This window comes from Eschrichtius robustus, chromosome 17 (genome assembly GCF_028021215.1).
Source record: "Eschrichtius robustus isolate mEscRob2 chromosome 17, mEscRob2.pri, whole genome shotgun sequence".
Taxonomy (NCBI): Eukaryota; Metazoa; Chordata; class Mammalia; order Artiodactyla; family Eschrichtiidae; genus Eschrichtius; species Eschrichtius robustus.
The window spans coordinates 67,309,998-67,334,191 of NC_090840.1; the positions used below are offsets into that span (position 1 = coordinate 67,309,998).

General features: G+C 39.8%; 1 protein-coding gene across 13 annotated transcripts in view; it reads right to left on the reverse strand.

Moving 5' to 3' along the window:
- ENPP2 (ectonucleotide pyrophosphatase/phosphodiesterase 2) overlaps window positions 1-24,194 on the reverse strand; it is a 109,112-nt gene that overhangs the window by 74,596 nt on the left and 10,322 nt on the right. For 9 of the 13 annotated variants that reach the window (XM_068525630.1, XM_068525628.1, XM_068525625.1 and 6 more), the window contains exon 2: window positions 2,835-2,937. In XM_068525630.1, coding sequence (XP_068381731.1) covers window positions 2,835-2,937 — 103 coding nt within the window. Of the gene's footprint in view, window positions 1-2,834; window positions 2,938-3,156; window positions 3,238-24,194 lie in introns of those variants that run through there. The other 4 variants (XM_068525632.1, XM_068525631.1, XM_068525629.1 and 1 more) reach the window with 1 other exon arrangement.

Here is a 24,194-nt window from a genome sequence, read left to right on the forward strand (position 1 = left end):
CATATGCTTTACATTCTCTTTGAAAGGTTATTCCAGCCATCTCATCTACCTGATGGCCCATTACATTTACCCAACAGAATTATAATTAGCTCTGCTCATTTCGTATCTTCTAATAAATCTATAGATCTTCTATGATCTGGTAGAGGAAATCCTATTCTACCATGATTTCCAATAGATCACAACATCCTAACAAAAAATCCAGCTAACAAGTGTGTTAGTTAATTAATTATAACAGTTTGCACTGCCACAGCCTTGAAACTTAACACCTAAGTCCGTAGTACAGCAGCAAGCGTCTGCGTGAATACAGAACGTTCTCAGCTACAGTTGAGGACTCTGAGGAACTACATTTGCTAAACAAGAAACTGGGTGCTTGTGAATGAGAGGTCTTGCTCCGGTCAGTCTGAAGCTGGCCGTATGTCACTACCCTTTATGTTCCTTCTATTTGGTGGAAAGATCTCGAAGCATCTAGCTTCCCAGGATTTCTCTGGAACATGAAAGCATTGTTGAAAATAAGCATAGCAGTCTTTCCTCCTAGTACCTTGTTCTAATACATAAGTAATAGTTCACCCAGTGTTTTCCGATGTGTAGGCTTTGCTGACAGAATAACCAACTGTATGTGTCATTTCAGGCACATATAACATTTAAAAAGATGAAAATGCTTAAATTCTCTGCACTATGCTCTCACCCAGTTTCCAAAGTACATCTTGGTCTTTATTCAGGAGAAATCTTCCACAGTGCCTAGACAGCCGGTAAGCTATATCAACAGAAAATTTAAAGTAAAAAGTGTCAGGTATACCAAAATCCCAAAACTCAGACTTAAATGGCGTTGTGTCCCAAGACTAATACTTCTTAGCCGTAGAATTTTCACTAATAAATTATTTTAGAAGATACCATAAAGGCTGAAAATAATCAATGATTTAATTAAATAATTCAAGAAGCAAATATTTTGTAGTATGTTTAAGATCACTTAGATTTATAGATGATAATTTAGATTATATTATTTTTCCAGAAGTAGCATTGATTCATTAGTTCTTACAGTTGTTCTTAATAACGTATGGAAATAATTTATTATACACAAAATATATTCAAGGATTAGTAAATCTGGTCTATATTTTTCAAGTTCTCCTGAAGAGAGCACACACATTCAAAAGGCAATGAAACAGAGTGGACAGAATCATGGGCTTTTTTTTTTCAAATACAGAATGAAAATTAAAAATCATCTAGGCCTGTTCCTTGTCGTACAACTAAGGAAGCAGAATTCACAAGTGACTTCCCCAAGATGGCCCGGCAAGTGATACAGATCCAGGGTGCCAATCCAGGACTTTCATGACCATTTTCCAAAGAAGTCAACTTTGAAAATAATGGGCGACTTGATTTTACAACATTCATCAGGGAAATCACTTTTAATATCAGTTTTAGCCAAAGTAATATATTAATACAAAAGAGGAAAAAAGTTCCTTTAGGGTCCATTGGAAAGAACCAGCAGTGGGCTCTCAAGATGCTAGCTTGCCCACGTGACCAAACTAAGGATCCAATTCCCCCCTTCCAGTCTGAACAGTTACAGTCAGTGTGAATGGGAGTTATACTTGTCTGGAACAAGAAAAAGAAGTCTTTGAAGAGAGCATTTGTTACCAATAAAAACAGGTTTCTCCAGCTTAGTGATCTACTTTCCTCCCCTTCCCCAACAGAAGACAACTCATTCTGTCCATTTGGCTCCCTGGGGGTGCAATTTTTATGATCTATTTTCTCACTTTTCACCCCAAGCACACCCCACTTGGATGCACTAAACTACTTCTAATATAATTTTTTCACTCTTACTCAAAAGTTACTTGCTTGATGTAAGGAAGACTCAGTATTCCATCCATGTATGGATTATAACTTGGCTAATAAGTGCTCATGCTGGCTAAACAGAGACAGGTGAGAGTCTCTTATGAGTCAGGTCAAGAAATACAGTGCAGAGAAATGCAAAATGCACAGGAAGGCAGACAAACCTGCTGAGATGTCAGGAAAAGTCAAGAAAAGATCGCCCCATAGAGTACCCATTACTTAATGTGTAATTTTTATTTATAAAAGCATCAGCAGCTCCAATTTCCAGGAAATTAACCAACTCATTACTTAAGACCTGGTCAGTTAAGCCCCTCCATCTGCACAAGGAGCTCCTTCATAAGAATTCCCACACTGCTTATGGCACAGTGTATTGTAAAAGGAAACTCTTTCACTTCAGTTCTATTAGTTAAGTCAAGGCACACTATTAAAACTTACCCCTCCTCAGTCCAAAAGAAAAATCAGTGAGTGCAACTCAACCTTGTAAGCTCTTCTAAGCACCTCGTCTCTTTTATATTTTTCCTGTTCTAGGTAAATCTTAATCTCATAGCCCTGAAGTTTCACAAAGAGAGTTCCCTGCCTTTTGTACTTCCATTCCTATTTTTCTCTAGGTCAGAACTTTCTGAAAACAAATACTACATCTCATACCACATGACAATAAATCAAATTCATGGATCTTTAATATTAAGCCAGCACCTGTTCTCACCATTTCTGTTTCAGCCTTGTCAATTCACAAGAGCTTTAATATTATCTTAACATTTAGAAATTTCAGAGGACAGAGATTTAAATAGCCAGTTATCTAGCATGAAGAGATCATAAATGTTCTCTCATTAAACCACATTATCCTATCTGAATTATACACAGAGCTGCTTTTATTCCAGAGACATCTAGGACTAAAGTAGTTACACTGCAAGATTAGCTTAAAGATGAATTTCTTAATGAGCTGACATTGATTACCCAATGCATAAAATTTTTAAAAGATTGAAAATGGGAATAGTTGCTACACTTACCTGTAGGAGGGCCTTCATCCCATCCTTCTGCCCTCTTAATTCGATTTGCTGTGAATCCTAAGCAGATATTGACCCCAACAGCAAAAGTGAACAGGGATATTACCTAAGGGAATAAAGAGCTCAAATTGTCAATGCAGCCAGACAAGCCTAAATCAAATTCCAGGAAGGCAATGCAAATGACTTCAACATCTCCCCCCAATCTTACAACTTCCCAAAGGCACCATACAGCGCTGTCTTCATTTTAGAAACAAAAAGAAAATTCAGAATCAGGAAGCAGCTCTGAAGACCAAGGTTTTCCCCTGGCATTCTGTCATTCTCCTACCTGATACAGCTGGCAGGAGTTTCTCCTGGCCATGGCAGAGGGTTCTTGGAAAGCCTTTTGCAGTGTGTTCTGTTTGCCTACACTGAATGCACTGCTTTTTGGGGCTCTGAGTCCAGTCTATTAACTACAAGTAATCCCACCTGGGAGGTTGACAGGCTCCTCTGATTTGTCCACAGCTTGATTTCATCACAGTTTGTTCACGAATCGCAGCTCTGCGCATAAGAAGCTTGAAATATCCCTCTCCTTCTCTCCACCCCCTATCTGTCCCTCCCCTGACACACAGATACTTTCATGTGGTTTCCTCTGGTAACATAAGGGTTTCTTATGTCGCTGTAGCCAATAACACTGCATGTTCATTTTTCTTCCCTCCTAAAAACATGGTTTTAAAAAAAGAAACCAAATGCATTTTATCCGATAAAAATGAAACAGAGCCATAAAAGGGTTTCTACCCGCTCTAAGCTTTTAAGGTTTACAATGTAGTTATTCAATGTAGTCAACCTCACGACTTTATTTTTTCTAAAAGGAAAGTTTTATAATTTATAAACTTAATAACTTTCTCTGTCTTGCCTATTTATTTATTTTTCTGGCAGTTTAAACGACCCTGTCCCTTTTGCCACATTCTCAGCTACTCCCGACTCCTCAAATATTTCTCACGATGAAATCTCCCACGATTGTAACTAAACACAAGAAAGAGCATTATGTTTCCCCATGTTGTTGTTAGAGTTTAGAGAAGTAACTTTTATCAAAATACTGGGAATGCCAACTAAGCAACACAGAGTTCTTCTGCCCGGTGAGGAGGGACAATATAACTTCACGTCTCTCTGCCTCTTCCTCCCGAAAAAACTGTCAGCTTGGGTTTTGGGTTTTTTGGGTTTTTTTGCTTTTGTTTTTGTTTTTTGGGAGGGGTGCGGGAGCAGCAGGGGTGCGATGGGAAAGCTTTATTAATGATTGAATTGAGGAAGGAAATCTCAATGGCAGCAAGAATTTAGCTTTAAAGAATTGCTTCCCTAGGTTTTTCCCAGATAAATTATCATCTAGCCACCAAACACTGTGCCCTTTGATGCTATCGTGAGCATTAAAGTCTCTTTACTAACCTGGTTGGCAATCAGGAGACTTCTAAAAGAAATCAAGGCCTCAAAAGCTGAGAGGTCTTTAAATACTGTACACTTTTAGGATTCAAATGAGGGAGGAAAGCTTATCTTTGGATTTTCTCCGGCCGGACCCGGTGACCATGGTTCTTACACACAGCATATGTGTGTATGTAAACAAATACGGCGCTTACCACGCAACAAATTACTGAGGAAGCAGTGGCTCAGCTCAAATAAAACCTGATAGCACAAAAGCCAGAACTTGTTTATGGTGGATTGCACATTAGTCCTGGGTTTCATTAGATATTCTAGAATTTAGTAACAGCTAATTGAACAAAAGAAAAAAAACACAGTGCCAAACTTTTAGCTGCCTTTCTAACGTCCTTTTCATTTCGCAGTCTTGCAGAGATGGCAGGCTTATGAAGTTTTCTATAGAAGCCTCTTGCTTTAGTCTGTGTGCCATACTGAAATGATTTGGGGTCCTGCATTTAGCAAGGCTTATGAAAGATGTTAACCCCACGTAAGATTTTTTTACTCTTTATGTTCAATTTCAAGATGCAGGCTTGCTTTTACAGAGGACAACTATCAAGCTAAAAGGAAAATATCAAGGTAATCCTGTGACTGCACTGTATACCCTCGCCAGCTTCCCCAGCCCTCACCGGAGTCCAGCAGATTTAGAATCTGTCTGACATTTGATGGTAGAAATCCAGCATGAGGACAGTGAAGGCTCCCCTTGAAAAAAAATTAGACTCAGAAGCTGAACATTATCCATTAATTTTTTTTGACATGCAGAGTAGCTGTGCAGGGGGAAAAAGTCTGAAGTGTAATAGCCAGGTTGATCCAGAATTGGCTTCTGTACAGCACTTGTTACCAATTATCTAAGAGGATTGAACTCAGCCACTATTTCTGTTAACCATCTGCCAAAGAACTTTATCTTCTACCAGGTCATTGTGTGCATGGAACACATTCACACAAACACACACACACACACACACACATGTACACACACACCCCATCTAACACAGTTACACAGGATTTTACTAAAAGACATCATTATAAATTAACTGTCAGGAGGATGACCAAAGTCCCCATCTTGGGCATCAAATCAAACACAAAATAAAATTACCCCTCATTATCTAAAATTGAGAAAACCAAAAAGCCTGATAACGCATACCGCACGTCCAGAAACTCAACTAAAATGACTGAAATATAGTCTAAAACCTTCTATAACAAAACCGAATCAAGAAAGTTCACCTGCTCTGGTATTTAAGATTTTTGGTATAAGGTCAACCATAGTTGGGGTCAGGAAACAAGAAAGTGTATGAGAAAGACTAAAATTAACTTTCCGCTTGGTTTATTAATCCAGCCATATTTCAGAGAACACCGCCCCCTGGCAGGAGAGAACCCAAACAAATCTGACAAGTCTCAGGCCCTAAAAATCATTCTGTGGTTCTCAAGTTTTATTGGGCATAAGAATGACCCTGGGCAGTTGTTTAAAATGTTGATGCTTATGGTCTAAACCCCAAGATTCTGATTCATTAGCTCCAGGAGGTGAGGAGAAGAAAGGGGGAGTTTAGGAGCTAGACAAGAACTGACACAATAGGCTATTCTGATGCAAGCAATGTAAGGACCACATTCTCATACAAATAATGTAAGAACAACAGAGCATTAGAATAAATTACTCTGAATCAATTAGTTTCTGCCCTGAATGTTGACTTGCTTGATCTAATTCATAATGTAATTTTAATATACCATTAATAGCATTCACTACTAATTGGACATTAAAGTTTCAATCTCAATGACAAACCGTGGCTATTCCTCCATGGGGATCATCTCCAAACTGTAAGAAGCAGAATAGTGTTTTATTTACTTTGCTGGTGGTATGAAGCAGCAGTGTGTGTATTGCTTAATTGCAATACAGTAGTTGCATTTATACAAATGCACAGTCCATCTTTTCATGAAATGCTTCTGTGAATCCTTGTTCCCAAGCCCTGATTAAGGTAAGAGGGCTTGAGGTTAACAGTGAGATTTGAAAGATCTGTAATTGAGGGTTGTCATTCTTGCCTCCTGCAGTAATTATGAAGCGTTCATGAACGGATTCAAACTTTATCAATGTCCAGCTTCTCATTGTGCAAAATTAACTGCAATCATGGTGCCTTGACTTGACTTAATTCTAGTCCCAGGATACTTCTAAGACTATGGTGTTAGACAGCCACTGACCACCTGATTTTCAGGGGTACCACTTAGCAGTCACTACAGCACATACACCAGGAAAGTAAGAAAACCGCACCCATGTGTATTCTTCCTATCCTATTTTACAACTCTTTAAGTCTTGTTTTTCAATTCTGCTGTGGTTGAGGACTATTAGAAAATTCAGAATAAAAACCGGAAAACAGTCTCTGCGAAAGGGATTTGCCAATCTAAATGGAGCAAAAAATCATGACAGCTAATAGAAAACCAAGCAGGCTCAATCGCTCCCACAACCCAGGACTGCCTGTGTGTATAAAGTAGACACCACTTAAGAGTTTAAACCACAGAGGCAAAGTTTTACGGGTAATCTATGGTCCCGGGGGTTTCTCCAGTGGAGAAATAGCATACGCCTATTCAAATGAAAACGGTACTTGTGTTATTACTTATTACACAATTGAAAGCCGAAATCAACACTGTCACCTCTTTCAATGACATCAACTTATATCATAAACTTCTATGCATTACACTTACTCCCAATGGAATCGAAGCATGAGCCCCTGACTGAAACACTCTCTAAGAATATGCATTCATTGCACAAATGTTCATTAGCTCCTACTGTGTACCAAGCACTCTTCTGGGCACTAGTTCTATACAAGGAGCCAAACTAAACATGGTCCCCTGGCTGCATATCAATCAAATAGACACAGAAATAAATGTAAAATTGCAGCTGTGGCAAGCATAGACGTAAAGAAGTCAATGATGCTATGAGAACAAGTAATTCAGGTTTGATGTGGTCAAGAAGGTCACGGAAGGGCTTCCCTGGTGGTGCAGTGGTTGAGAGTCTGCCTGCCGGTGCGGGGGACACGGGTTCGAGCCCTGGTCTGGGAAGATCCCACATGCCGCGTAGCAACTGGGCCCATGAGCCACAATTTCTGAGCCTGCGCATCTGGAGCCTGTGCTCCGCAACAGGGGAGGCCGCGACAGTGAGAGGCCCGCGCACCGCGATGAAGAGTGGCCCCCGCTTGACGCAGATAGAGAGAGCCCTCGCACAGAAACGAAGACCCAACACAGCTATAAATAATAAAATAAATAAATAAATAAATAGCATTCCCTTTAAAAAAAAAAAAAAAAAAAAGAAGAAGAAGGTCACGGAAGACTCTGAAAAGTGTCAGATGAGACGTGATTTGAGGGATAGAGGGGAGTAACTAGATAAGAGAGGAGAAAAGGATTCTAGGCGGAGCGAACAGGATCCGCAAAGGTTGTAGGCTGGAGACACCAGGCATCCACCAGAAGAGAAGACAGCCCGTTTGACTAGTTCAGGGAGGCAAAAGGGAGCCTGGAGTGAAATAAGACTGGAGAGGTTAGTAGAGGTCGGTCCATGTGGGGCCTCATCAGTCTTGTAGGGTGGTATAGTCTTTATCCTAAAAGCTTTGGAAAGCCTTTAAAGGGCTTAAGTCGGTGGAAGCTTAATTAGATATGAAGCATTAATCTCTGTACTGTGTGGTTATGAATTGGAGGGAGTCAAAATGGATACAGTAGATTAGTTTGGAAATGACAGCAGTAATCCAGACGAAAGACACTGAGTGATATTTTGCACCAAGAAAATTATGGTGTTGATGGAGAGGCAGAAAACTGGGAGAGTTATAGGGAAAGGACTTGTTAATGCACTGGGTATGGAGGTCGAGGGGCAGGAAGGCGTGAAATGTGATGACTCCTGAGTGAATGAATACGCAATGATCGTGATGACCAGTAAAGTCACTTCTTAAATTTTAATGGGATTATAAGAAAGACTTAGAGACATGTATCCATTTGCTAACACTCTAGAATTAAATAGTTAACATAAGGGATCTCGCTAATAGCTTTAAAATGTGTCAGTAGTCTTAAAAATCTTCTAAGGCAGTGGATTTAAAGTAAAGTTATAGTAGACTTGAAACACTTGAAAATACATTTATTCATAATTGAGGTTAAGAAGAATTACCCCACACAGGAAATAACTCAGCTTTGTTCCTAACCCTAGCTTATAATAAAACATTTTAAAACTCAAACTCAATTTAAGTCTTTTTTTTTTTTCTTGGTTACTCTGAAATGTGCATGTAAAAGTCCAGGTGAATGAAAGATGTTTGAGTCTACTTTGCCATGTGGACTGTGTAACATCTGAGCACGAATCGGTGGGTAGGTGACTAGAGAAAATTGTTTTACTAAAAGTAACAACACAAGGTTGGAAACGCTCAGCCTTTACCCTCTAGTCTCACATAAGAAGGCTGAGAAGCTGTTACCAACGCCACTTGTAGATAAAGAAATGGAGGTAGGTGACATCTCAAAATGGTAGAATGAGTGATTGAGTTTCTAGAAACCAGGCCTCCTAAGCCAGTTTGGTCCTCTTCCCACTATAGCACGACGCCTCTCTATGAGGCCACACAAGGGCCTCAACTCAACACGTTCAAAACACAGCTACCTCAACAACCACCCTGCTCTCCAACTTCTTTTCATGGAAACCTTAAAGCCACTTTTTGTTCTACAATCCTTTCATCTCTTGTTTCTAATCAGAAACCATGTCTGCAGAGTCTCATTATTAATTACAATTATTACTATCCTTTATCAGAGCCTGCTGAGTGTCATTAATACCTAAATTATCTTTCTGTGTGATTATTTTAGATTCATCTCTTCATCTTCATTCTTCTGGACACACATTAGAAGTTCATCTCATAACTATTCTTCCTGTTTGCATTCTCTTCCGCCTTCAAACACCATTTCACTGAGGTCTCTCATCCAACTTGTAATTCATTTCCATTCCTTACCCAGAGAGCACTGCATAAAATGCAGGCAAATCTGATGATTTTCACCCCAAACTGAAAACCTTCCAGTAGCTTCCTATCACAGCAGCTCTCAAAGTGTGATCCCCAAGGAGGGTCAGAATCACCTGGAAACTTGTTAGAAATGCAAATCCTTGGGTCTTACCTAAGAAACTCAGGGGTAGAGCCCAGAATCTATGTTTTAACAAGTCCATCCGGTGATTCTGCTGCAAATTTGAGAACCACTGACCTAGAGGATAAAATCCAAACTGCTGAGCAAGGTGCACAGGACTCCAAATCCAAAATTAAGCTCCCCGGATTCAGATCCCAGCTCTACCACTGTTTAACTGTGAGACCTTACATGACCCTTAGGTGAATTACTTCTCCACCTTAAGACTCAGTTTTCTCATCTGTATCCAGCTCATAGGATTCTTAAGAACATTACATGAAATAATCCATGTAAATTGTCAGGCACAATGCCTGACACAGGAGAATGCTAAATAAAGGGTAAGTTTTCTTAATTTGAGAACTATTTGCTATTCCCTGATTAAGCTGTGCTTTCCTATTGTCTTCGTTCTTTAATATACCTTGTTGTTTTAGCCTAGAATGCTCTTCTCCACCTACTGTCCCTGGCAAACTCCAACATATTCATGAAGATTCAGGCCAGGTGTCACTCCTCTGTGAAGCACCCCCTGATTTTGCCCTTCCCGTGCAGAGCAATGGGCCTCCCATACTGTCTATAATCTCTTTTTAGGCATCTCTATCCCTTGTGGTCCTTCAAATGCAGGGACCAGTCATCCTTGCACTCCACAGAGCTTTGAATCTTTCCTGGGATATAACAAACAGACAATAAATGTTTGTCTAATGAAGGACTTGGCATCAAGAAGTTTAAATTGGAACTTGAACTTGAATTCTTGCTCTCTTACTAACTAGCTGTGTCCCTTTAAGCCCATATTTATTCATCTGTAAAGCAGGATTATTGGGCTAACTCAGTGGTTTGAAACACTTTTTTAAGCATTAAAACCTTATTTTCAAATAAAATCTCAAAATGAATACCAACATCTAAATTTGGAGCTGCTCTAGTGGGAGTGGGAAGCCAGGATCCCATCTAAGCAGCCACCTCCCTTCTCTCTCTGGCACTTTCTCAGAAATGTGGAAATTCAAGGAGTACAGTTTGTAAAAACAAACAAAAACAATCAATAAGTAAGTTAATTCCACTACTTAAATACTTTTCTAAACCTTACCCTTTGTTGTAGTATTCATATAGCTACACACACACCAAAATATGACCCAAATTACCCCCAAACCAGATCTTTCATTGATAAATGACAGAAACTCTCACTCTAGTCAAACTATTCCCCCCAGAAGTCCAAGCTAATTTCCACACTTCTCCTATTTCTCAGCCCTGTTCCTCTTTCCATTGTGCTCATACAAATCTTAGTCAATCCATTCCTTTCCCCAAGTCTCAGCACCTTAACAAGAACCCTCCTCACAACTGGAATACCCACTGTGCTATCCTCAAGAACCTATAGATTCTACCCAAAACATTTATCTCTTGTTCTTTAGTGTTGCCTGTTCTATTTAAGTATTTCCTGTCTCAGCAATAAGAATATAAATCCCCAGAGAGCAGGGGAAAGAAACAACATGGTATAGAGACTCAGAGTCTGGATTCTGGAGTCCAACCAACCTAGGTCTGCCACTTTTAAGGGTGAGACCTTGCTTAACTTCTCTAAAACTCAGATTTCTTTTAATAAAAATAATAATAGTTCTCATCACACAGGGTTGATATGAAGACCAAATGATATAATGCATGTTAAGCAGGTAGCTCAGTACTTGAACATAGGAAACATACAAATATTAGCCATTATTAAATACAGGAGGATAAAGACTGCATCGTCTGCTATCAGGTTCATGTAACTGAAAGTGGGGTCCGGCTGCTCGCTGCTCAAAAACCAATAAAGAGGCAAGGCTGGTGGAAAGGAAAGTTTGCTTTATTTTGGATGCCGGCACCCGGGGGGTGGGGGGAGGACAGATGCCGGTCCAAAGGCTGACTCCCCCCCCCCACTCCCCAACAATCAGGGGGCAAGAGCTTTTATAGACAGAGGGAAGGGGCTACATGCAGAAACAGCACATTCAGCTCTGACAGCCATCTTGAAATTGGTCACTGGTGGTCTGACCAGCCTCAACTTGATGGTTTTAGGTATAGTTAATCTTCAGTTCCAGGGTCGGTTTGTTTCCATTTCTTTGAGGCCAATCCTCAGAATTGTGGCAGCTCATGTCATTGCTATAGTCATGTCATGATGGTCATCCTGTAGTTAACTTCTTCCACCTGGCGGGGGTTTCAGTATCTATAAGACAGCTCACAGGATATGGCTCAGAATATTATCTATAGCCCTTGAGAAGGAACTAAAGGTCCTTGACTATGCTTAATGACTAAACTATTATTATTTGGTCTCCTTTGACTGTTTTCCTCTGTTTCTGCACTTTCTCACCACTCTGATTAAACTTATTCTTTGGATAAAATCTTTCCACAGACAAAAAGCAGGCTGAGGATATGGGGGGAATAGACCATAGGGCCCTGCTCCGTTTCATTCTCAATAGGTAGCAAAAGGCTGGGCACATAATAGGTGCTTAGTAGTGACAAAGGTTCTAGGCGAATTCCCTTTACTTATGGAGAGATTACATGTAGGTTTAAGTTAGATATGTTATGAACCACTTTTTTTCACATTCTCTCTAACCTCAAGAGAAAATGGGCAGCACTTATTTGGAAAAGGGTGCAGTGACTCTGGAGACAGCTTTGAAGGCACAGGTTTTAACTACAATAATAAAGACCTTCTATTTGAATTGGAAAGTCCCGAGAATTTGAGCTTCAACTCAAGAAAGTTGTTGAACTCAAACCTAAAAGGAAGTTTATACTTGCTACTGGAATGGCATCATCACATGCTTAGAGCACAATGGTACCCTCTCAGGGAGGAAGCAAAACTGCCATTTCTGTGATTCCCCTTGAAATCAAACAACAATTTGTGACATTCAGCAAAGTAGGAATAGAAAGAAACTTCTTCTGCCTGACAAAAGATTTCTTCGAAAAACTCACAGCTAACATCATACTTAACAGTGAAAGACTGAATCCTTTCCCCCTAAGATCAGGAGCAAGACAAGGATGTCTTCTCTCGCCAGTTCTATTCTGCACTTCTAGACAAAGCAATTAGGCAAGAAAAACAAACAAAAGGTATTTAACTTGGAAAGGAACAAATAAAACTATCTCTATTCACAAATGACATAAACTTGTACATAGAAAATCCCAATGCATCTGTTTAAAAAATATTAGAACTAATAAATGAATTCAGGAAGATGGCATGATACAAGCTAAATGTTAAAAATCAGTTGTATTTTTGTACACTAGCAATGGGCAATCTAAAATGAAATTGAGAAAGCAGTTGCATTTACAATAGTATCAAGAAGTCTAAAGTACTTAGTAATCAATTTAACAAAGGAAGTGTGAGACTTGTATTCTGAAAACCAGACAGCATAATTTTAATATATTATAGAAGACCTAAATAAATGGGAAGACAATCATGTTCATGGATTGAAAAACATTATTGTCAAGATGGCAAGAAAGTGAAAAGATGGTCCACAGAACGGGGGAAAAATTGCAAATTATATATCCGACAAGGGCCTAGTATCCAGAATATGTAAAGAATTCTTACAACTCAGCAATAAAAAGACACATAGCCCAATTTTTTAAATGTTCAGAGGATTAGAATAGACATTTTTAGAAAGAAGATATATAAATGGACAATAAGGACATGAAAAGATGCTCAATATCATTAGTCATTTGGGAAATGCAAATCAAAACTACAATGAAATATATACTACTTCACACCCACCAGGATGGCTAAAATTAAAAAGACAGAAAATAATAAGTATTAGGAAGGATGTGGAAAAATTGGAACCCTCATATATTATTGATAGGATTATAAAGTGGTGCAGCAGCTTTGGAAAACAATTTGGCAGGTCCTCAAAGTGTTAAACACTATGTTAAACATAGTGTTACCATATGACCCAGTAATTCCACTCTTAGGTATATACCCAGGAGAATTGAAAACATAGTCCACACATAACCTTGTACACAAATGTTCATAGTAGAATTCTCAACTGATGAGTGGACAAACAAAATTTGGTAAATCTATACAATTAAATGTTATTCAGCTATGAAAAAGAATGAAGTCCTGATACATGCTAAAACATGGATGAACCTTGGAAACATCATGCTAAGTGAAAAAAGCCAGACACAGAGGCCACATACTGTATGATTCCATTTATATGAACTACCTAGAATAGGCAAATCCATAGAGAAAGAAAGTAGATTAGTGGTTGTCAGGTGATGTGGAAGTGACTGCTTTTGGATATGAAGTTTTGTTTTGGAGTGTTGAAAATGTTCTAAAATTACATTATGGTGGTGTTTGCACATCTCTGTGAGTGTATTAAAAACCACCGAAATGTTCAGTTTAAAAGGATGGATTTTATGGTTTATAAATTATATCTCAAAAAATGCTGCTAAAATAAAAGAGAGCTAGTGAGATTATTCCCACAGTGAAGCAAATTCCAAAGCATCTGGACCCAGAGAAAAGGAATATTAATCCTGATCTGCAGCTTGGGTCAGTGCCTTCAAAGCTGTCTCCAGAGTCACCTCAGTTACCCTCCAAACCTGATAATTAACAGGAAAACTGAAGCGTTTTGAGTTGTGGTGTGGACCTATTTTAACTAGCCCCGATGTGTGATGAAACCCTCTACTTCCCTAAAAATAGGAGGATTTCCTGGGACGCCTTTAGAGCACTTCAGGGTCTCTGCCATTCTTCTTCATCAGTTTCCTGCTTCATTTTACTTTCAAATAAAGTAGCCTAAGAAGAAAACCTAGGGCACTGTAGCCCTGTCATTTCACCTACAGATCTCAAGAGGCTTGAATTTAATGGCAACAAACTGTAACCAGAGTCTGTGAGACAGTTGTGGGGATTTAAGAACAATGACTTGGAACAACATGGATGGTCCTTGAGGGCATTATGCTAAGTGAAATAAAGTCAGACAGAGAAAGACATATACTGTATGTTCTCACTTATACGAGGAACCTAAAAAAAAATAAAAAGAGCTCAAAGATACAGAGAACAGATTGATGGTTTCCAGAGGTGGGGGGTTGGGGAGGGCAAAATGGATGAAGGGGGGTTAAAAGGTACAAGCTTCCTGTTATAAAATAAATAAGTCATGGGGATGTAACATACAGCATGGTGACTGTAGTTAATAATACTGCATTGCAGATTTGAAAGTTGCTAAGAGAGTAGATCTTAAAAGTTTTCATTATGAGAAAAAAATTTTTGTAACTATGTGTGGTGATGGATCTTAACTAGAGTTACTATGGTGATTATTTCTCAATATATACAAATATCGAATCATTGTTATACACCTGAAATGACTATAATATATGTTGATTACACCTCATTTAAAAAAAAATGTCTTAACATTTGAAGAACAATTTCTTTAAAAAAAAAAAAAAAAAGAGGGCTATGAGTTAGAAGAATTAAGGCTCACTCACTCTTCCCACTTTGCAATCAATAAAACTGAAATGCTGCTTGTAGGCAAGGTCACAGAGCTAAAGTAGCTCTGGTTGGGAGATCAGGACAGCTCAGGACTGGGTGAAGGAAAAGGGAAAAGCAAGTATGCATGAGTGGTACAATACCTGGCATGGAGCAGACACCCCCTAAGTGCTAGTATTTAGTAAGTGCCTGCCTTTTGCCCAGCAACATAACTAGAGATATTTTTATATATTGCCTTATTTAACCTCATAAAGCCCTTCAGAGTATTATCACTGTCAACAAGCTCAAATTGGGCAACTTGCCCAAGTTCAAGTACATATTAAGTGGGGGAGTCCTCTTTTCTCCATGATTTCCCAATGAAAATTACAAAACTAGCAAGATCTAAAAGGAATGGGAATTTCAACTATTTTCTAGAAGAAACATGATTCTATTAAAAGCAGAAAATCTGATAAATGTTTGATAAGTCTTGATGCTTCATAATGTTTCCTATTTCAGAACATATCAGAAGCCACAGATTAACTTCTATTCTAGACTGACCCCAAAAAAAGAATCAGCTGGTAATGAGGAAGTGATCAGAGCCATGGGCATCATAACCTTGTCATTTCAAAGTTCCTAAGGGATCAGAGAGAATGCTGGTCATTGTCAGACAATGGCTCTAAATTTTGGAGTGTGAGAGTTTTACAAATTCATATAGTGTTGATTCAACACAGATTTAGCAAGCGTTCCCTATAATATAAGCTAATGCTTAGTGAAAGCTTACTCTGTGCCAAGTACCACGTAGTATCAGGGATATTGAGGTAAAAAGCATGTTTTAATCGGAAGAAATGGAAGTCAACTGTTTGTTAAACACACTCCGGTGAGTTCCATCGTAGAGGTATGCAAAGGTTATGTGTGGAAGAGACTGAGCACTGGCTCCTTCAATCTCTACTCCACCCCACTTCCAGGGACCCCTCCTGTCTTGCAGGCTTTTTGTAGGATGAGTTATAGATACAGTTTATAGACTCTGCCAGTTTTGCTGCTGAGATTGTCTTTATGTACATGTGATTTGGACAGCAGAATTAAGACAGGATCTCTCTTCCAGCCTCTTTCAGCTGTTTCTCTGTGCAAATAAGACTGTGGAAGTGGAAGGTTTTCTGAAACATTATTTCAGTGTCCATTCTCCAGCTTCCTATGCCCTAGGAGACATCTGCGGGGGTGACAGAGATGGTAGCTTCTTGATTCCTGAATCATGGATACAGGGTATGTTCTTGAACACAATATTCCAGCAACAGCTATCTGCCACGTACTACGTACCATGGACTGAATCGAAATTCAAAACTATCTTGACAGGTTGAAGTCAAAAGATTTTAGAAAAAATAGAGAGAGAGCCAGATCAATCTGTCTGGGGTAAGATTCTTGAAATAGAATTCAAAATTCAGTTATAAAACTTCACACTAGGAGAGACCAGAACTGAAAACAATCCTTGTAAAAGAAAGCTGGGAATTTGTGTTACCTGCAAGTTCTATAGGAGCCTATGCTTGACCACAACTCTAAATGACCTCATTTTACCTTAGGCTCCTCTAATAGACAATTACCGCTCAGATCCAGGAGAGAAAAGTTCAGCTGAGCCTGGCACTGCATGGACTGCATCTGGACTGTTTTCACTTCTGGGTGTCTCATTTAAGTGACCACTTGTTTTAGGTCACTACAAAAGCAGACAGCACTGAGAGAGGCATGACCAAGATGACGAGCAGTCCCTATTACCCAATCCATTTATTAATTCATTCATCTATTTGTTTATTTATTCAACAAACTTTTATCGAGCACTTTGAATGTATCTAGCACTGGAAATGCAAAGTGAACAAAACGAAACTTCTGCCTCATGGATCTCACATGCTAGTGGGAGAGAAATATAATAATGTCAGGTAATTAATAAATGATCAGGAAAACAAAGCAGAGCAGAGAACAGAGAGTAATGGGAGGAGTTATTTTCAATTGGGTGGTAACAAAGGTCTCTCTGGAGAGAGGACCTCTGAACAAAAATCTGGATGGAGTGAGGGAAGAACCAGGTGTCTCTTGGGAGAAATAGCAGGTGGGAAGGCTCTGAGGTAGGGACAGCTCAGTGTGCTCAGGAAGGCCCGTGTGGCTGGAGTGGAGTGAAAGATGGGGCAGCAATTTCAGAGGACATCAGAGACTGGATCAGGTGCTGGTTTATGTAGGACCACCCAGGTCACAGTGAGCCTCTATGTTTCATTTTGGGTGTGCTGAGAAGCTACTGGAGAGATCTGAGTCAGGCAGTGACATGATCCGATTTCTGTTTCAGAAGGCTCACTCTGACTAATATTTAGAGAATGGATATCTAATGGGCTCCCCTCATGGCCCATGGTTGAGGAACCTGCGACCATGCCTCCCGGGTGCCTTGCATGGATGATGGGAGAAGGTGGGTGTGGTTGTCTTCCTCAGATATTTGAAGGGCATTGCACTTCCTTGAGCAAAACTAGAAGGTACAGAGAAGCATGTTTCATGTCATAATAAAACGAACTTTCTAGCCAGCCGTGCTGCCAGAGTTCTCTTATAAAAGATGAACTCATGGTTACTATTCAAGAAAAGGCTGGTCTTATAAAGTATCTAAATTCAAAGGAAGATGGGCTATACGACATTTATGGTCCTTTCCAACTCTAGGCATCTATTATTTTTCTCTCTTCTTAAAACTCTCTTAGGGAGCTGAGTTCTCTCTCTCTCTATAATGACCAGCCAAGAGCTACTCAATTAAATTAAATAATCAGAACTTGGTTTTATTTTTCCTGAGTAAATCCAAAGGAAAGGTAAGGATCCTATACACACCTTGTTCTTACTATATCATTTCCTGAAGGAAATATACATATAGATATAGATAGGTATAGATAGATATATAATACCTATGGCATGCGCAATGTAATTTATGCTAATTAAAGGGAACATTGTCAGGAGTGGGCTAAGAAAAGGAGGAACACCTTTCACAAAATCATTTGATGGACTTAAGAGATGAAGCAATCTACTTCTGGATGGATCTAGAAGACAGGCATAAGACAAGCTGACCTTATAGCGCCTCTAGCAGCCTTATAGGTCTCTTACAATCCTTTGTAAACAGGGAGCCACTGAAAAGTTGAAATCCGATAACCCCAGCTTGCCACTAGAGTATTATGCAAGAGAATGCATAAGTCCTGGACCTTCCGTTGTCCCTCTAAGCTTCTGTTACTCTTATGAGAGATGTTATACAACTTGCTAATTACGAAAATCCTGGGCTCTCAGGCTTGGTTAGAGTCATGACTCTAGCTCGCTAGCTGTGTGGCTTTGACTAAGTTAGAAAACCTCTCTAGACCTCCACCTCCTCATATATAAAATGGGAAGAATCCCCGTACCTTCTCATAGCGTTCCTGCAGAATTAAGCAAAATCATCCACGTAATGTTCATTGTTAATAATAACAGCTACCATCTATTGAGCCCCTAGAATTGCCGGACATTGTACAGGAATGAACTCACTGAATTCTCTCAGTCGTGCAAAGTACATATTGGTTTCTCTTTCTGACAGAGGCTCACAGAAGTTTGAGTAATTTGCCCAAGTTCACACAAGTTCATTCAAACTCGGGTCTGCCTAACCAGAATCCAGCTTCTAAGTATTTCTTGCTATATAGTCCACTATGTTATATTTTTGTTTTATTTTTTTTAAAAGAAATTCCTCTAATCTCACACTTGAAGGGCAGTTGAGAGTTTCTTTTCCTAGTGCCTTTAACAATTCAGAAACAGAACAGAATTTGTCAAGGACAGATTCTCACTTTGGCACCAACTACAGGTTGGGGCCATTTACCAGTGTACTATTTTTGTGTCATCTGACTGAAGCAGCTGCTTTTACATGCCTTCTAGGTTTGGAGCTGGGTAAGTCTCAGTCAGAGACTTATAGCCTATGGTCCCATGTGACAAAACATTTTGCTAAAGATGCTATTTTCTCCTTTTCCCAGACTTTCCTCCCTTTCTGCAGCTGTTTCCCCTTCTTCTTGAGAATTGATAAAAATTCTGAAACTCTTATTTTTACAGTTAATCTCATGTGACCTTACTATTGACAATGACCCAGTTGTTTCTCCCAGCTACAACACAGTTGATAAGATGCCAGTGTTAAGAACAAAGATCACCACCTGACGGAGCCGGGAGCAATCTTTCTGTATTGGGTCCTGGCCTGGCACGCACCATATTCTACCCCTAGTAATGAAACTAAGCACAAGGACAGCTCCCGTCTGCTGGGAGCCTACGACTTGCTAAATATTTAACCTAGGAGTTAGCATTCATTCACTTGCTCATCCATTTACACAGTAAATATTTTATTGAGAGCATATTATGTTCCAGGCATTGTATTTAGGCACAAACAACACCAGCAATTAACAGAAGAACCCAGATTCTTGCTGGAGCTTACATTTTTTTGGATGGAAAAAGACATAAAATATACAAATATGTCAACGAGTGATAAGAGCTATGAATAAAGAGAATAAAAAAGGATGGTAAGAGTGATGAGAGAATGCAGTTAGCTCTTGAACTACACACATAAGGCCATTAGAATTATCCTATTTTACAGAAGAAGATTTGAATAGTTTGCCCAAAGTCACTCAATGTTAGAACAGAATTTGCCATATTCTGATACTAACAGTAATAAATACAGCAACAGTGATTAATAGTCACCGTCTATTAAGGTAGTTATACAATGGCATGAAGTAGTTATAAAATCCCATTTTATGAGTGAAGAAACCAAGACTCAGAAAGATTAAATAATTTCCTCAAGACTACATGGTAATGATGGAGAAAACCCAGACTGAATGGTTCAAATTCCTGATTTTGTCACCACACCTTGCCTCCTGGGTTGAGTTTGTTTTGTCAGAATTTCTTCCTACTAAACTGAGAGTTCCTTGAGGACAGGGATTGCCTCTCCATCATCTCCTGAAAGTTCCACAACATCTGGCATAGAAAGTGTTGAACTTTCTCCATCTGGACCAGCCGCATTCCCCAAACAGACAGAACTCTAAATACCCAAGAAATATGGCTGCCAATTCTAACATTCAGACGTCCTCAACCTCCCTTGGCAGTGAGTTGCAGTGTGTAATTAGCACTGCAGGCAATATTACACTTGAACCCCAGAGTGCCAAATGACATTCAGAGTTCACAGTGCAATGGCAACCTGCTAGCATTAGCCTAACCTCCCCAAAATACCCATCTTCCCAAGTGGACTTATGACCTGGACACACTTGTTTGCCTCTTTATTAGACTTGTGTTTGTCTAGGAATGAAAGGAATAAACCAGTGGGATGCACATGCCTTGCATTTTAATGAGGGCCAGGATCCTTTGGAGCAAAGAGGGCATTGTGATGCATTTGAAGAGCATGCTGACTCTGGCCGCATCACCCCAAGTCCGGGCTAACAATGCTTTCCTCAACATTCCTTGGCGTTGGTCACAGCTGTGCTTTGCACTCGCATACACATCGTGGCTAACCCATGGTAAATGATCAGATTGGGTGAAGGATGAATGATCTCTCTCCTTACTGTTGTTCAAGTTGCTTCATGGGAGGACAACGCAGCTAAATGTAAGCATTTTGGGAGCAAGTGTAATTCTTTCTGGGTTAAGATTTAGTGAAGAGTGGAGAATTCTCAAAGTCAGGCAAACCTAGGTTCAAACTTCAGGACTGCCGCTCACTAGCTTGTTGAGTCTGGAGACGACTCATCGGACTTTCCTGCTCTCACCGAGCCTTCAGTTCTCAGCTCAGAGAGAGGCCTTCCTGACCCCAGCCGCACCCCTCACACACACACACGTCATTATTCTCTTTCTCCCCAATCTTTACGCCTTGCAATACTTACTCTGTAATAGGGAAGAACCTTCGTATTCTATTACAAGTTAATCACTAAAGGCATGTTGCCTATAAGCTTAAATTATAGATAATGGCCCATCGCTGGGAACCCTGCTTCCCAGGTAATGAGCATTAAGCTAAAATACCTTTGTTTAGCTCACAGGAAACATCCTGACCGGGCCCACCTGTGAAGGACTGCAGGCAGGAAGAAATGAACACATCCCCTCTGGAGGCTGATGGGAACCAGGAAGTGTTTGACTTTAGTCCCTCCCCTTTTAGTATAAAAGGAACCTGAATTCTAACTCAGGTAAGATGGTTCTTTGGGGCACGAGCTCACCATCTTCTTGGTTTGCTGGCTTTCTGAATAAAGTCATTCTTCCTTGCCCCAGCAACTCGTCTCTCAATTATCGGCCTGTTGTGTGGCGAGCAGTATGAGCTTAGACTCGGTAACAACTTCTGGCATGTGTGCCTCTCCCACTAGACTGTAAACTCCACGAGATTAGAAACCAAGTCTTTGCCTCTTCTCATTTATCCCCAGAGTCTGGCACAGTGCCTGGCACACAGAGACATTCAATTAATGTTGGTTCAATGAATTAACAAAGGAAGAAGATTGTGAAGAGAGAGGAAGGGAAATGTAACCAGAGTGTGGAGGATTGAGACAGAGGAGAAAAGGGATGAGGCAACCGTCCTGCAGCTTTGTTCTCTGTAAAATGGCAGCAGGGTTGCTGGAGCCTTCTCCCTCCACCTCCAAGGCCAGAGTTCTCAAGAATTTTCTAGATCCTAGAGGATGGCTAAGCCAACCCTAGAAAAATAATGCTACTTTCTTTGCTCCTGTTTCCATGCACCCCAGGCACTCTAGGAAATTGCAAAACCCTGCTGATAATGGCTATGCATGCTCATGCCACTTCATTTTTGCGACGCAAAGTCTCCAGGAGTCTTGGCCATGTTTTTAATTACTACATATTGACTTAGCCCTTGAATGGTTTATACACAATATCGCAAATTTTTCCAGTCTTTTCAAGTCTTCCAATTCCATCACTCTCAGGGAACAACTTTTATCTCCTAATCTCATCAAAAGATCAAGGCTATTCTAGTATACTTAACAGGCTCTACATACAGATTTTATTCATAGTGACTCCGTACACAAAATATGCTTTGGAGGGTGAGGAATACTGGTAAAAACTGATTTTTTTTTCTAGTTTTTGCCTAAGGATTAAATTATAGATTGAGGTGTTTCTGAGGACAATTGCCTGTCTTGTGCTATTTAAGAAGGTCATTCTCTGGCAGTCTGGCTATATTTTTAGTCAATTTGGAGCCACTGGGGGTGGATATTAGGGCTATAAATATCAGAGGTAATAGTAATAAGGGGTTTAAGGTCCAGTGAGTACTGGATGAACATCCTGTAACATCTCACAGCACGGCTTCCCAAGGCAAACACGGCCAACCAAGGACTAAAAGACACTCTCAGAACAAAGACATCTCTTACAAGCTCACCTCAGAGATATTACGGGTTTGGTTCCAGACCACTGCAATAAATCAAATACCGCAATAAAGCAAGTCACGCAAATGTTTTAGTTTCCCAGTGCATATAAAAACGATGTTTACACTATCTTGTAGTCTATTAAGTGTGCAATAGCATTGTGTCTAAAAATCAGTGTACATAATTTAAAAATACATTATTGCTAATAAATGCTGTTGTCTGAGCCATCAGCAAGTCGCAATCTTTTTGCAACAGTCGCATCAAAGATCACTGATCACAGATCACATAACAAATATAATAATGACGAAAAAGTCTGAACTATTGCAAGAATTACCAAGATGTGACAGAGACACAAAGTGAGCCAATGCTGCTGGAGAAGTAGTGCCCATTGACTTGTTTCACGCAGGGTTGCTACAAACATTTTGTCTGTAAAGAAAAACGGAGGACAGTATCTGCGAAGCACAGTGAAGCAAATAAAATGAGATATGCCTGTATAAAGAAGCCAGACAAGCATCTTTCCTTGCGGTGATCTGACAAGCAGGGGCCACTGTGCTCTCTGAGCTTCCTGCCTGAGCTGTTCTGTCAACCAACCGTGGCAGATGTTCCCAACTTTTCCAAACTCTTTATTTTACCCTTGCTTTGAAATAGTCATTTGAAATAAAAATAATAAATGCCTAGTGGACCACTAGGCAAATGCTCTTCCCGTTTTTTTAGACATCGTCTCGCTTAACCCCAGTAACAATCACACATACAGGAATTATCATCATCTGTAATTCACAAGGGTGGAAACTGAGATACAGAGAAAGTAAGTGGTAGAGCTGGGGCTTAAGCAGTGTGGCTCCAGCGCCTGGGTGCCTAACCACGACCCCATTCCTTCTGCCTTATCTTTGAGATGGACAGTATTCAATCAGAAATCAGAAATCAGTTTCTCCATTATTAAACCCATTTAGGAGAAATGTAATTGACCATCAGCCTTAGGGTCAGCTGTAGTCAGAAGTCTGGGAATTCAACAGACCTTAGTTTGAACTCTAAGAGCTGCGAGAACGTACCCAGTTTTTTAAACTCTGTGGGCCTTCATGTTTTCATTCTAAAAATGGGAATATAGGTAACTCCTTCAAAGGGTGGTTTTGAGCAAGTGTAGGCAAACTTTTCTTGCAAGGGGCCAAATAAGAAGTATTTTAGGTCTTGTGGGCCATACAACAATCTCCTATCACAGCTACACAACTTGCTGTTGGAGCATGAAAGCAGCCACAAGCTATACAGAAACAAACGAGGTGGCTGTGTTTCAACAAAACTTTATTTACAAAATAGGCAGTGACCGGATCTGGCCTGCAGGCTACAGTCCTCCGACCTCTGATATTGAGGATTACATGAGATAATGCATGTGCTTTGCATGATCCCTGGAATACAAGTCATCAAAAATCGTAATAAAATTATGGTTTCAGCATGAGATGACAGTGCTTTCAAGTTGGGTCAAAAAAATCCCAACCAAAATCAAGGAAATTTAACATTTCCAGGAACCTCTGAAGTCTTACTTGTGTAAATGGAAAACTTTCATAACTTTTAAAATATTGACAAATTATCAACACTCTACCCCTAATATAACCTTATAGGTAGGGTTGCCAGAGACAATACTTTTTTAGTATTTTCAATATCGGGGACATAATTATACTAAAAAAGTATTTCTTGTTTATTTGCAATTGAAATTAAACTGGGGCATCCTGGAGGTTTTATTGTTGTTGTCTATTTTGGTTCCCTTGCCTGTTTTTCCCTAAATCTGATGACCCTACCTACAGACCTCTGTGATTCCACAATTTGGGAACCACTGGTTTTATCACATAACAAGAATAGCCCAACACAAGCAACATTTTGTTCTTTCAGGGAGGGAAAGAATTACATTCTTATGGAATTATCCCTAAGGTTCAAAACTAATAAGTCCCCTGGGTAGAAGCCACTGAAACACTATGAGACAACCAGTGCTCTGTGTTCACGGGTGCCAAGAACAAGCTTAGGTCACCCAAGGAAAAAAGTGCAATAATCTTGCATTTGTTCCTG